Below are 12802 nucleotides of genomic sequence, written 5' to 3'. Positions count from 1 at the left end.
TCATATTTTCCAGTGATTCATGCAGTGTGGCTTCCAAGTAGCTTTTGGAGAACTGAGTACTCCACTGTCCATTGGAATTTAGTGAAGTGGGGTTATTTTCCTGAAAATCTAAACTTTTTAGTGGTTTTGTTTGTTCCATGTCTCTCATATCAGACATAAAGTCTCTTCGTAACTGTGCTACTTTTTGCTGTACTGGAATATGGTTTAGGTTCACACCTATTATCTCTGCCCTTAACTTTATTTGACCAGGCTAACTGGTTTTTATTCTTGACATCAACACTGCTTTTTATTCTTGATATCAACACTTACAAATTGCACCTACATAATCTTTTATTAATTTCTATTCCTACTCCTTTCAGTTAATCGATATGATACTTAGAAGCCCAAAATTGTATTGTATGAAATAAAAAAACCCATAATGATAAATATGAAGAACAGAGATGCATGTAAAATTTTAGCCTCTTGCTCCTAATATCCTTACCTTGTAACTGTTTACTTTTTTGCACTTTATTAAAGAAGCTCCTTTTTGGTGAAGAAATTATTGTCTTCATAAAACCTGTGCTGGGAAATTCATGCTTAAGTGTATCATTTACCATTTCATGAGCAAAATATCCCAACTCTCATCTGACAAAATTGTCCTTAGCTAGAACGCATTTTGGCAGGGAGAAGAAGTATAAGAAAAAAACTTCATTTTGAAATAAAGTGACAGCTGTTTCCCAGCCAGAGCACAGACATACTGCTGGGATCAGTATGTAAGACATGTAAACCTTAAAAATCAAGTGCCAGTTCATTCACACAGCAGCATCATGGTGTGACTTTTCAGTCTTACCTACCATGAGGATGTTGCCCAGTTAACTGAACCTTTAAGTGTTGGCAGGAGCACACCTAAAGATGAGTCAATCATTATTGGAATAATATCCCAATATTACCGAGTGGAACCTGCCTGGGCTCGTCTGACCCTTGCTGCTTGACCAAAGGCGGCAGCTGTGGTGTTTCACCTCAGAAACACCTTTTGGCTGGCTGGAAATTGCAGCTGGCACTTGGAACAAGTCCAGACATGCAGGAACTCAGGTTTTACCTCTGATGAATCGGCTTTAGGCAAGGTGAAGATGAAAAGGAGACGGATTCTGGTTTAATCCAGAGTTTATTCCAGGGTCACTGATCTCTGAATCTTGGTAACAGCTCCACAGAATCCTGACCACATGGTCTCAGTGTCCTTTTAAACCCCGGGGACAGGGGGAGGGAAGGGGTAGAAATGCCACCAACCAGGTAGGAGGGGGGAAGTCTCAGGGGACAATGACGCCCAGACAGGCCAATTGTCCCCAGGGCTGAGAGGCATCTTTTGAACGTCGCCTAGCAGACGATGGCCATGCTGGCCCACTGAGATTGACGGACAGCTCTCAGCAGGAGGCAGGGAGAGGGGAAGAGAGAAAGTATTGCCACACCTGGGAGGGACTAGGATAGCTAAAACAGGAAAATGCTTCACACTGCAACCAACCATCACATAGACACTGAAGCCAAGTGTATTTCACTTTTTCAGGAATGTTAGCCGCCTAAAAGTGAGGAACTTCTTGAAGCTGGTCATTTTGTTCCCCTCTGTGGTTAGTGGAGAGAAACCACTGGGCATTATCCTTGGCAATTCATTCTGCATGGTAGAATTATGTCTGAAATAAGTGGGAACCTTTCAGGAACGTGGATGTCTCTCCACTGGCTCTGTCTGTGGTGTCAACCACTATCTGAATTCAGAGTGTAGTTTTTAGAAGGTGAAAGTTATGATACATGTATAAGATACATCCTGCCCATTGCGCTAGCTACTTACTGTGACCACAGGCCACTGTACCAATCACAGGCAGCGAGTGGAACAGATTTGCTTTATGTATAGTGTTACATAATAATGTAACACAAAGTCTCTCATAGAAACAGTAGCTTTGTACATGAGATTGAATATATTGTTTCAAAAAAGGCCACAGATAACAGCATCTCCTCACACAAAGCAGTTTTTCAACAGAGCAATAAAAAGTTACCAATTCTTCTGAAAAGTCTGTTTGTTCTGTTTCAATTTTTTTAAACAAAGCACTTGCCACTTTTCCCACAAATCAGAGAATCACAGAGTCATTTAGGGTGGAAAAGACCTTTAAAATCATTGAGTCCAGGCATTAACCAAGCACCTCTGTGTTCTCCATTAAATATCACCAAGTGCCACATCCACACATTATTTGAGCACTGTCAGGGATGGTGAATCCACCACTACCCTGGGCAGACTTTTCCAATATCTGACCATCCTTTCTGTGAAGAAATTTTTCACAATATCAAATCTAAACCTGCTCTAGTACAATTTGAGGGCATTTCCTCTTATCTTCTCACTTGTTAATTGTTCTTTGTTGTGCTCCTGAAATGCTTGCTTTGTTTTGCAAATTCAAGCTTAATTTACCTCTAGATGGATTATTTGCACCAGGTGCTATTTTGAAAAATTTATCTCTGTTGATACTTTTCACCTGAGGACAGAAGAACCTGGCCTATTTGCTCAGCACCTGGACTCTTCCACATGGAAGCAAATTTTAAAAACACATCATTGTAATATTTGATACTGGTTCTTTTAAAAAGGCAAAGGATTCCATATGGTCACAAGTGGAGAAAAATTAGACAAAGCTAAAATTTCATTAGAGAAAGGAAATTTAAAGGACTTTTATTTTAAGACTGCAATGTAATTTTGAGCACAGCCCAAAAGCTGTCTCTCATAGGGAGAGCATTCAGTTTTTGATAAGATATCTCAGTCCCATGGAAGATCATTAATTATTTGAAAGTGATATAGTTAACTGGTTTACTTCCAACAAACTTCCTCTACTGCTGATAGCATTTCAGCGCCTGTGTCCATCCTGGACTTGCCATCTGTGATTTCTTTGTTCCATGCAAGAGTATCCATCACTTTTTGGATGTTGCAGGCAGTGAAGTCGCCTAAGCAATGAAATGTTTCTAATAAAATAAAGTGTGTCATAGATGAGGAATGTTTTCTTACATACCATGCTGAGACATTCAAACCCATTTAAACTGATGGGATTTCCACAGTCCAGATAACAATCTGTATATGTGGACCAAACGATCTTCAAAAAATCTGTATTTAATTGTGGGATTCAGCTGGCAGATGAAGACTTGAAGCTGGTGGCTGTTTATTTGTAGTCACACATCCAGCCTCCCTGTAACCAGCAGGGATGTAGTGAGAGCAGCCAGTGGAGTCTGAAGAAGGAATTCAGCTATCAAAATGGTGCTTCAGTTTTGGAAAATGTGAGATTACGCTCTAGCTTTCATTGGCTGTAAATTAGATCTCTGTTGTCTGCCAAGAGCATCTTAGGCCTGTGCATATCTTCAGTGTGGATACCTACAAATAAGCACCTGTGTTTAGGTGTCTTCAGTTACTTCCTACCCCATCACTTCAGATTTTCTTCTTTGAGAAGAAAATCCCTTGTTTACAACTTTCGGTCCATGTCTATGCATATGTTGCTTTCTCAGATTAAAAAATGTCATCTGTTACATGTTCTCCTGAGATCAAGGAACACCTTTTTGCAAATAATGAATGTTCCGAAAGATAACTCACTGTGGGTTTGACTGTCTTTTGACAGCCTCAGGGAAAGAATAATAGTGACATTGAACAAGCATTGGAAAAAAAAGTGACAGAAGCAAGTGCCTTAAAGAAATATGCTGATATTTTATTAAGTCTTAAAGAGTATTTAGTGGCATTTTAAGTAATTTGTTAGTTTAATTAATCACATTTACTTTACTTTCTAGGAATGATTTTGAGGAGTATTTTGACATTTTGATCACAAATGCTTTGAAACCTGGTTTCTTCTCCCATACACCAAATCAAAGACCTTTCCGAACCCTTGGTAAGTTGCAGCTGTAAGTCCCTTCTGATCTGCTTACTTCTATGGAAAAAAAAAAAGAAAAATTAAGGCAACTGAACACTGGCCATGGGGTGGGAAGTGGACTAAAATTCTGTTAAGACTGAGGACTACTGAGAAATTAAAAATTAGAGTGTTGAGGACGATTAAAAGGCAGAGCTGTGATAGTACTTAAAATTACATTGGGGCTCGGATATTTCATCATTAATGAAAAAGAAGCTTTATTGTGCTCACAGGGTCATGCAGAGAAAACAAAATTTAGTTCTGGGAAAAAACAGAGCAGAAATATTTAAAGAATTTAAAGAAAATTAGGAGAACTGTACAAATGAAATTGTAAAGCTGAAGGAAAGAATTTATGATGGAAGTCTGACAGCATTAAGTGTGTTTACACTGGCTAAATAATGAGAGAGCAGGTGAAAAGGAAGCGCCCCTGTACTCACTTAATTTAATTAAAACAATCTGAAACACTTGGCAGTGTTGTCCATTAGGTAATTATGGTTGTAACACAGGAGGTTTATAAGAGCAGCGTTCATTGAACTACAAATAACACTAAAACATTGCTGAAGACAGTTAATTTTTCTATATTTTGATAAATGCCATTATGATTAAGTTACCTGAAAATTAATCTTATAGCCAAAATAACTTAAGTCAGCCTACACTAAACTGCAGTTGATCATTAATTTATAACAGGAAAGTCACTGTTCCATCCCAAAAGAAATTTTGCTTGTGTAACTTCTACAGTAAAACTGAAACAATCAGCAAAAATACATATTGAAACGATATTTTAATGTTTCACATATTTATATAGGAAAATAAGAAGTATCTTTGGTGTGATTTTTAAAGGATTGGTTCAAATAGTTGCCAAGTTGACAATTTGAGAAAAAAGTAATCTCAGAAGGGAAATTGAAGCTATTTGTATGAAAGGAGAAGGGGGAGTAAAATCATAAAGGGTGAAAAAGGCTTAGTTCTGCAACCATTTGATTTAGTTTTGTATAAGGGAAATTGAAAACAAAATGTAATTCACTTTGGATTTCTTTTAAACAATCTGATTAGCCTGACTTCCTGAGGAAATCCTGCTGTGTCCCTCTGTCAGAAATCCAGCCAGCAGCTTTTGGACCTGTTGGACAGTTTCAGTAAATTTAATAGACAGCCAAAAAGCTTCAGGATACTTTGATGAGGGTTTTTTTGGGTTTGTTGTTTGTTTTTTTTTTTGTGTGCAAAAAAGGAGCAGAATAGAGGGAGAAGACCAAGTTACTATCTCCATTGAGAATATGTAGCATTGGCATAATCACCACATTGTACTGTAAGGACCAGTTTTCATCAAGATGTTTCTTTTTCTGCTTTTAAACAGGAACAGCATTATCTGGAGTCCTCTTACTGACTTAGTGGTTTTCATTCAGTTTATATCCTGACAACGCAAAGGGACTCAAATGTCGGGTATTAACTCGTTATGTTAATACCTTACTAATGCAAAATAAAATGAGGTTTCTGTTCTGGACACTTCACTATCTAAATATATGAAGGACACAAACATAACGAAAGTAATAATCAGATAAATAATTTGTTGAAACTACTAACCTGAGAGTGTATTTTTTTTTCTTAATGTTTGTATTCCAAAGACAGTAACTGGTTTCTTCTGCAAGACCAACCACAGCATTCACAGCAAAGACTTAAACACATAGGACAGATTTTTAGAGATATGTTTAAAAGTACTGTAGAGCTTGTTTAAGACTATGTGAAGTTTAAACCATAAAAGTAGAAACATTTATGTGAGAAAATTCCCCAAATAATAATACATTTCTATAATGTTTATTTTGCTACCCTACCTCTGTGTTCCTCACAGTAGCTGGAACAGTGTACAGTGAAGCTTCTAACACAGTAACAGGGAGCAGTTTTCCAGTTTTCAGAATTTTTTAAGGCTTTCTTTCATATCAGAACCACTGAAAATTCAAAATTTCAGTTTCTAGTTTCTTTCTTCCTATTGGCACTACAGACTTCAGGCAGAAGAGTTTGGCCATCGTGCTGTAGATCAGGGGGACAAAATTTTCATATTTTTCCTTTGAAAAAATAAAAATCTATAGGTGGACATAGTAGTAAATATTTTCTTAAAGCACAGAGACTAAACTTTTGCGAAGGTAATTTAGGGGGAAAAACCCCTTGTTCTAGGAGGAAATGTGTTGTAGAAAATGAACTGAAGTAACTGCTTCTCATGGTTACCCATTTTTCCAGGTCTGAGTCTCAGCCATGTTCTTCCAGCCATTAGGTATGAGCTGCAATAAATTCCTAATGATACCATATTTCGTAGTGCTATAAATGGACTTAAGGATAAGGCACAAAATATGGAATGTGTTCTTAATTTCAAATATCCCAAGTGTTGCATTGTGTACTGGAGCTAAATGTTGTTTATCTGTAACAGGACTTCTGCTGCAGTTTTACTGAAGGAAAGGTTTTGAAGTTTACTAAAGAGAAGGATAAATTCTTTTCAGTGAATTAGTTCAAAAGGCAATTGTATTCAGTAGGCATTTGAAGGAGAAGGAGAAACAGGACAAGATGACAAAGGAGGCATTGTCGGGAAATGTGATATTGGGTAACAGCTCTGAGAAAGTGTTTTTTTCAGCAGACAAGTAATTTTAGAGCTAATCCATTTACAAACCATGAAAAATTATTTTAATTGATCAATTAAAATTGCATCACTTTTATTTTTGTTTCAAGATGTGCATCATTTAAAGCAACTAAAACACTGTTTGAAAACCTAAAAGATTTGTGTGACTGGGGCACTGGAAAGCACAATAATTATTTATTTAATTTTGCATAATTTTCTTTCAAAATACCATTCTTTAAGTAAAGGAACAGTTTATGTGTATCTTTACAGATTTTAGGACAGCTACACTTATTTTGATCTGGCCAAATGGTTTTTATGATTAGGGGTAACTTACATAACAAAGGATATATTTTGTAAAAACAGTGTTGCACATAAAAATACTCCCAGACTTTGCTACCATAATATGAATGCTCCATAACTTACTTGTTATTCATGAGGTTGTATTTTCTTTTACATAGGGAAATTCTTCTCATGGTTCTTGAAAGTACTAATATCTTGAGCTACAAGACCTAAGGATCATGTTAAAAATGTTTGTGTAAATCCTATGTTGACAAGGAAGGATTTTCTTTGCTTTCAACAGCTACATCCAGCTTAAAATAATTTCTCATTCCATGAAGGGCTTGAAGGAATATAAATAGAAAAGACAGTTGTGAATTATATGATAATCTGCAATACATGAAGATTTCTGTAACATTTGACAACAGAGCTTTCCCTTTATCACATCACTTTTTAATGCATATCAAATTACTAGCCTGACTCCCAGTCCTGATCATTGCCAGATACATCATTTACTATCCAAAATTATAATTGAAATGCTAAAGATAACCCTTAATTCCCTGGAAGCCTTCTCTAAGTCTGTATTCACAGGGAAGTCTGTTTGGTCTTAAAGAAGGCTTATATATCTTTTATTTTCAGCTCAGGCACAGCTGTCTTTTCTGATCTGGTTTGTTTTTGTTTTGGATTTTTTTTTCCATAAATTGGAAATGTATTGCTGACTGTTCAGTGCCTGAATTTAAAACACACACTTAAAAACTTATGTATAGCCTCATGTGTATGTGTATGTATCTGTACAGGCTGAAAACAATCAAACAGATGTAGTGCCAGTGAATACACTTTCAAAGCCTGCTTTCAGTTACACTTCCAGGCTGTCTTCCTTCGTCCTGAACTTGAATTTATGTCCATCTTAAGGTGCCTCTGCTGCAGAAGGTAGCTTCTCATTTAAGAAACTTTCAGTTCTCCAGTTTTTTATGGTTTTCTGGTAACTGCCATTTTAACAGTTCTGTGCAGAAGCTTCTTCTCCACCCTCCTAAAAATACAAGAAAATTCTACAAGCGGAAAGGACCAATTAGAAAGGAAAATATGGAGATGGGATATAAAACACCATGTGTCTTGGAATGAAGACCATCTTTGGTTATTAGGGGCTGCAAGACTTCAGAAGGTGGTGATCCCGTGTCTGCTACTTGAGTTTTCTTTTGCCATCTTTTGTGAGCAACTGGGTTTGACTATGCCAGAAATGGGCTGGGGGATCCAGCTGGTGGGGCAGGGGAGGAGGGAGGTAGAGTAAGAGCAGAGCAGTACATGGAAGCATAGAGGGGAAAGGGATTTCCCACTGATGAGGTTGTCTGAATGTCAGGTCTTTGCTTTTTGACTTCTACTGTTGTCTCAAGGAGGACTTTTGGAATAAGGCTAGTGTGTCAAACATAGCTTAACATGATGTACCCGTGTCCTGGGCTGACTGGGGTACAGCACAGGACTGCTGACAGCTCCCAGCTGGCCCTCGAGGCCCAGCAGGGGATGCAGCACCCTGCCACAGGTCTCAGAGCTCAGGAAGCCTTTTGCAGGGAAGCCCACAAAGGGCTTCATCTCGCGTCTCTCTGGAGGCACAAGCAGAAGAACAGCAGCACCAGCAAAGGGCACCTGTGTAATCTTTTCCTCCCCTGGCTCAGGATGTTCCTTTATCTAATGGCAGCTGTGTTTGTTGCCATTCTTCTGGAGATGGTGTCTCTTCAGATCAGTCTGTGCGGATATGTTCTGTAACATGAGGCCACATAGTAATGCATTTTTGCTGGGGGCTTGTGACAGAGTGGCATGTAAAGGGTGCACTGGCTGCAAACTGCATTATTCAAGAGCTATCATGTCTATAACCATTTCCCATATCTCTTCTACAAGAAGATGCCTTTATATTGTTATAACATCCCACAATGCCATATGGCCCTTAAAAGCCATGCTACTCTTTTTTAAGGGAAATGCTGTTTAGCAATTCCTTAAAGTGTATTGGCACTGTTTTTCATGTGATTTCCAGCTTTTTAGGAAGGAAAATTATTAAAACTAACAACAAGTAATGGTATTTTGTACTCTAGTTTTCAAAACTCAGTCTTTTTGTACCTCACATGTACTCATGACTAAGAGTCTCTTAGTGCGCTAATATCAGAAACAGATTCTGTAATAAGCTGACAGTAGAAGGTCCATGATTGGAAGGGATAAAGCATCTTGTTCTGTACCCAAGCCACCACTGAGAAATAATTCCCTACTCTAATCTCAGCCAGGGATTTTCATTTTATCCATGATTTCTGAGAAAAAGGAGTTTCTTTTTAAGCAACTGATTAGTACAGATGATTATATAGACTGATCTTCATATTCAGTGACAGAACCTGATTGTTTTTAATTTTTTATAATGAGAAACCAAAAGGATTATGGAAGTATCTTACAAAGATGCTTCCTTCAGGTGACACTGTCTTTGGCAACATGATCAATGTCTGACTCCACTTTCTGAAAAGCAGGCTGTAGGGCTGACAGTGGGAGACACGTACAAAGAAATTTCATTTCATATACCAAGGTTTGTTTTCATACAAATATTCATAATCCACTGGAGAAGCTTGGAGATTGTTTCAAAAATCCACGTCAGGCTTCTTCAATGACTGTTTCACCTTCTATCCGTAGTTTAAATGATCTTAGTCTAAAACTATTCCACTCTGTGCACATCCTTTGCAAAGACATCAACCGCTCCACAAATTTTTTTTCTGACAGTGTAAACAGCTGTCTCAGAGACTACTGGTTTCCTGGTATTATTTATGTCCTGGAGACAAATATTTTAAAAATCAACAGATGTTACCTTGTAATCAAAGGCACTTACCAATTAATCTTTTAAGATTTGCTAGATAGTACCTGTATGTAGTTTAAAATCAACACTTTGGGAATCATTTGAGAACAGAGGTGATCATTTCCTATCATGTCCTCAATGTTTGTAATTAAGCCATGGGATACGTAAGATGGGAGTCATTTAACTGTCCTGATGGGTTAACAAACTCTTTTCTAACAGTTAAATTTTTATTTAATTTTTGATAAACATAGTCTTAGTAGACGGTAACAGTTTGATTTTGGGTTTTATGTGTTCAGGGCAAAGTTCTGTAAAATTAAAACAGGTGCAAAAAGCAAAATAAAGTTGGGCCAGCACATGCTCACATCCTTTTGCAGAGCAGGTTGTTAAAGTCACATGCTTCTTTCTTTCTGATAGTTTCCAAAGTTCTTGGCTACCATATTTGATGGTCTTTGCCTCATTAAAACAAGTGCTTTGTACAATTTTGTTGCATTGCAGAGATAATTAATTAGAACTTGAGGACACACAATTGATCACTAACTGGCAGTGCATAATTTATAAACCTTCTGTGAAGTACAAGAGACACTGCAGTTTGCACTGATAGTGTGTGTAGTCACTACTGCAGTGACATGGTTAAACTGGTGTAAGTTCTTCAAGTCGTGACTCTGTAGTAGTTAGACCATGTCGAAGCCAAAGAATGACTTTCCCTTACATTCCTATTGGCAATCTGAGCTGGGAAGCCATTCCTTTTCTTAGGAAAAGGAGTGGACTGAGTGTGTTTTGTTCTGTTTTTTGGGGTTGTTTTTTGAACAGGCTTTACTGGTACTTGCTTCAGAAGTGCTGTGAGGGCAGATTGTCATCACATCGTTTATACAAATTTATTTACACAAATGATGGGTTTCACTCAAGCATTTTATAGCACATCAGAAGCTGGAAGTTGAGCAGCAAAGCTCTATTTTTGTTTCTACCAGGAGGGCACCATGTTGGCCTGACTACAGCAATTCACTGTAAACCTGGAGCACAGGCCAAGGGCTGGGATTTCAGCTGATGCCTGAAACTGGCCATGGGAGGTACCTGCTATCAGCTGAACTGGCCAATGGAAATTGGGTTTGGTGCCCCTTCTTGAGCTCCTTTGGCTCAACCATATTAACCAGAAGAGCTACCAGGACATTCACTCTACTCTTTGTGTCAAATGTCTTTGACATTTACTCTACTTGAACATTTACTCTGTTTGCCCAAGCATTGAGGATTATGCAATCTCGTGGTATATGTGGGTAGGAATTTCCACCCATCCCTTACTGCAAACCTCTATCAATACTGCAATTTCAACCACATTTGAGTCTGGCCTAGCATTTTGTGAGATATTACACCCTCAGCAGGCTGGAGAGGAAAAGATGGGCCTATCACTGCCAACCCAGAGAAAGGCTGCAGTACAAACTTCCCCTTGATTAGATATCTGAGTATCCATCCATAAGAACCTAGCTAAAAAATGACCCAGCTGCTGGAAAATCACCCACAAGACCCTGCATCCTAAGAGACTTTCAGTGAATGCAACAGCACAAGAAAACTTCATAGGAAGATAGTCCCCATTATTTTCATTGTTGTTCATAAACAACTCTCTATTTAATTTTTCTTTTCTAAAGAAAAAAATTAAACAGTGTTTGAAGTAAGGCATCTCTTTGTTGCTGAGTATTAAGATGGTTTCTTCAATGCCCAACCTTCTTTAAAATTAAAAAACTTATAGTAAATATGTCAGGCCAAGGTCCTTATATGTTTGCATAGTGTTCAAAGTACTTCAGAGGATAAAAGGAACAATAAGTTATTCATCCAAAAATCAAAACAGTGAAAAACTGCAACTTGCTTCTGCATAAAGACAGCAGGGGTTGCTTCAGCTGATTACCTTTGATATTAAATAGCGTGTTTGGCACAGAGCTGATAAGAATATTACAGATGGCTAGTTCAAAGATAGTTTAAACTGCTGCTTTCAAAAGCATGGTATCTACAATATTCCTTTTGTTTAAACTGGAAAACATGTTTAGCATATTTGCCAAGTACTCCAAAACAGAATTCCTTGTGTATAGAGAGTATATTTTAATTTTTAAAAGGAGTTACAGTAACTACTACAGTAACACTACTACAAAATCCTAGCTATTGATTACATCATGTTATATTCAAGGCCTTGAAGGATAAAGCTCAAACCCCTTTTCTTTAAGCTGTTGTGTAAGGATGTGATAAGAGTCACTTTCTGTCTTCTAGGACCCCAGAGGCAGACCAGATAAACGAATGTTAGAAAAACAAAAGCACTGGGTTTTTTTTGTTTGAGCTAAAGAACCAAGATATTGAGTGGCCTCCCCTGAACCGCATCTCTGGCAGATGTGTATGTTCACCTAAGATATCTAATGCCCTAATCCAGAAGCAGTGAAGAACTGTAAACTGAGTTTGAATAAGGACTCGTCAATCTTGACTGTGAAAATCCTTTTAGCTCTTTTCAAAGATTTAGCATAATGGAAAAATAGATGTTATTTCAATTTATTCTGTTATACTTAATTTTTATGGTTCATTAATACGTCCTTTGTAATTTCAAGGAATTGGACCCATCAACTTTATGTGTTCTATATTGAAATTAATCAAATTATTCGATAGTTATCCAGCAATTATTTCAAATTATTGAAAGTGATAAGCTCAACTAGTTGTTTATTTTAGAAGACAGCTGCATACCAGTGGTTCAGGCCATATTTGTGTTTCATTTTAATGAAAGAAACGTCCTTCATAGAGAAGCATGTCAAATGCCTTGAAACACACACATACACCATGTAATTGGGAGGTCATTAAAAGTCAACATCTACAGAAAATCCTCACTCATAGTTCCGTGATCACCTTCTGGTGTTGTTTCTTTATTGTCTTTGATTTCAGGACTCTAGCAAAGAGTAGAACTGTAGTACAGTCTGATCTGGATTATACCAGAGAGATAAGGCAGGGAAACTGCCACTTAGAAAGCCAAATTAATCTAAAAAATGCAGCTTCTTTTTACAGCAGAATGAACTAAGGGCCTGTCAACCCAACCTTCTCCTGCCAGTGGGTACCCACAGGACATAAATTACCATAACCTAAGCCTGTATTTTCAAAACCAAAGCCGAAATGCCTAAATGACCGCTTTGTATTCCAGACAAAACTGTGTTCAGCAAACAGATTATCTGGCTTAAGGGA

General features: G+C 37.7%; 1 protein-coding gene across 1 annotated transcript in view; it reads left to right on the top strand.

The window, feature by feature from the left end:
- Nucleotides 1–12802, top strand: part of NT5DC1 (5'-nucleotidase domain containing 1) — a 126255-nt gene that overhangs the window by 82180 nt on the left and 31273 nt on the right. The window contains exon 8 of the mRNA XM_030944955.1: nucleotides 3784–3881. Coding sequence (XP_030800815.1) covers nucleotides 3784–3881 — 98 coding nt within the window. The remainder of the gene's footprint in view (nucleotides 1–3783; nucleotides 3882–12802) is intronic.

The sequence above is a fragment of the Camarhynchus parvulus genome, chromosome 3, assembly GCF_901933205.1.
Source record: "Camarhynchus parvulus chromosome 3, STF_HiC, whole genome shotgun sequence".
In the NCBI taxonomy this organism is placed as follows: Eukaryota; Metazoa; Chordata; class Aves; order Passeriformes; family Thraupidae; genus Camarhynchus; species Camarhynchus parvulus.
This window is presented reverse-complemented; position numbering and strand designations above follow the sequence as displayed.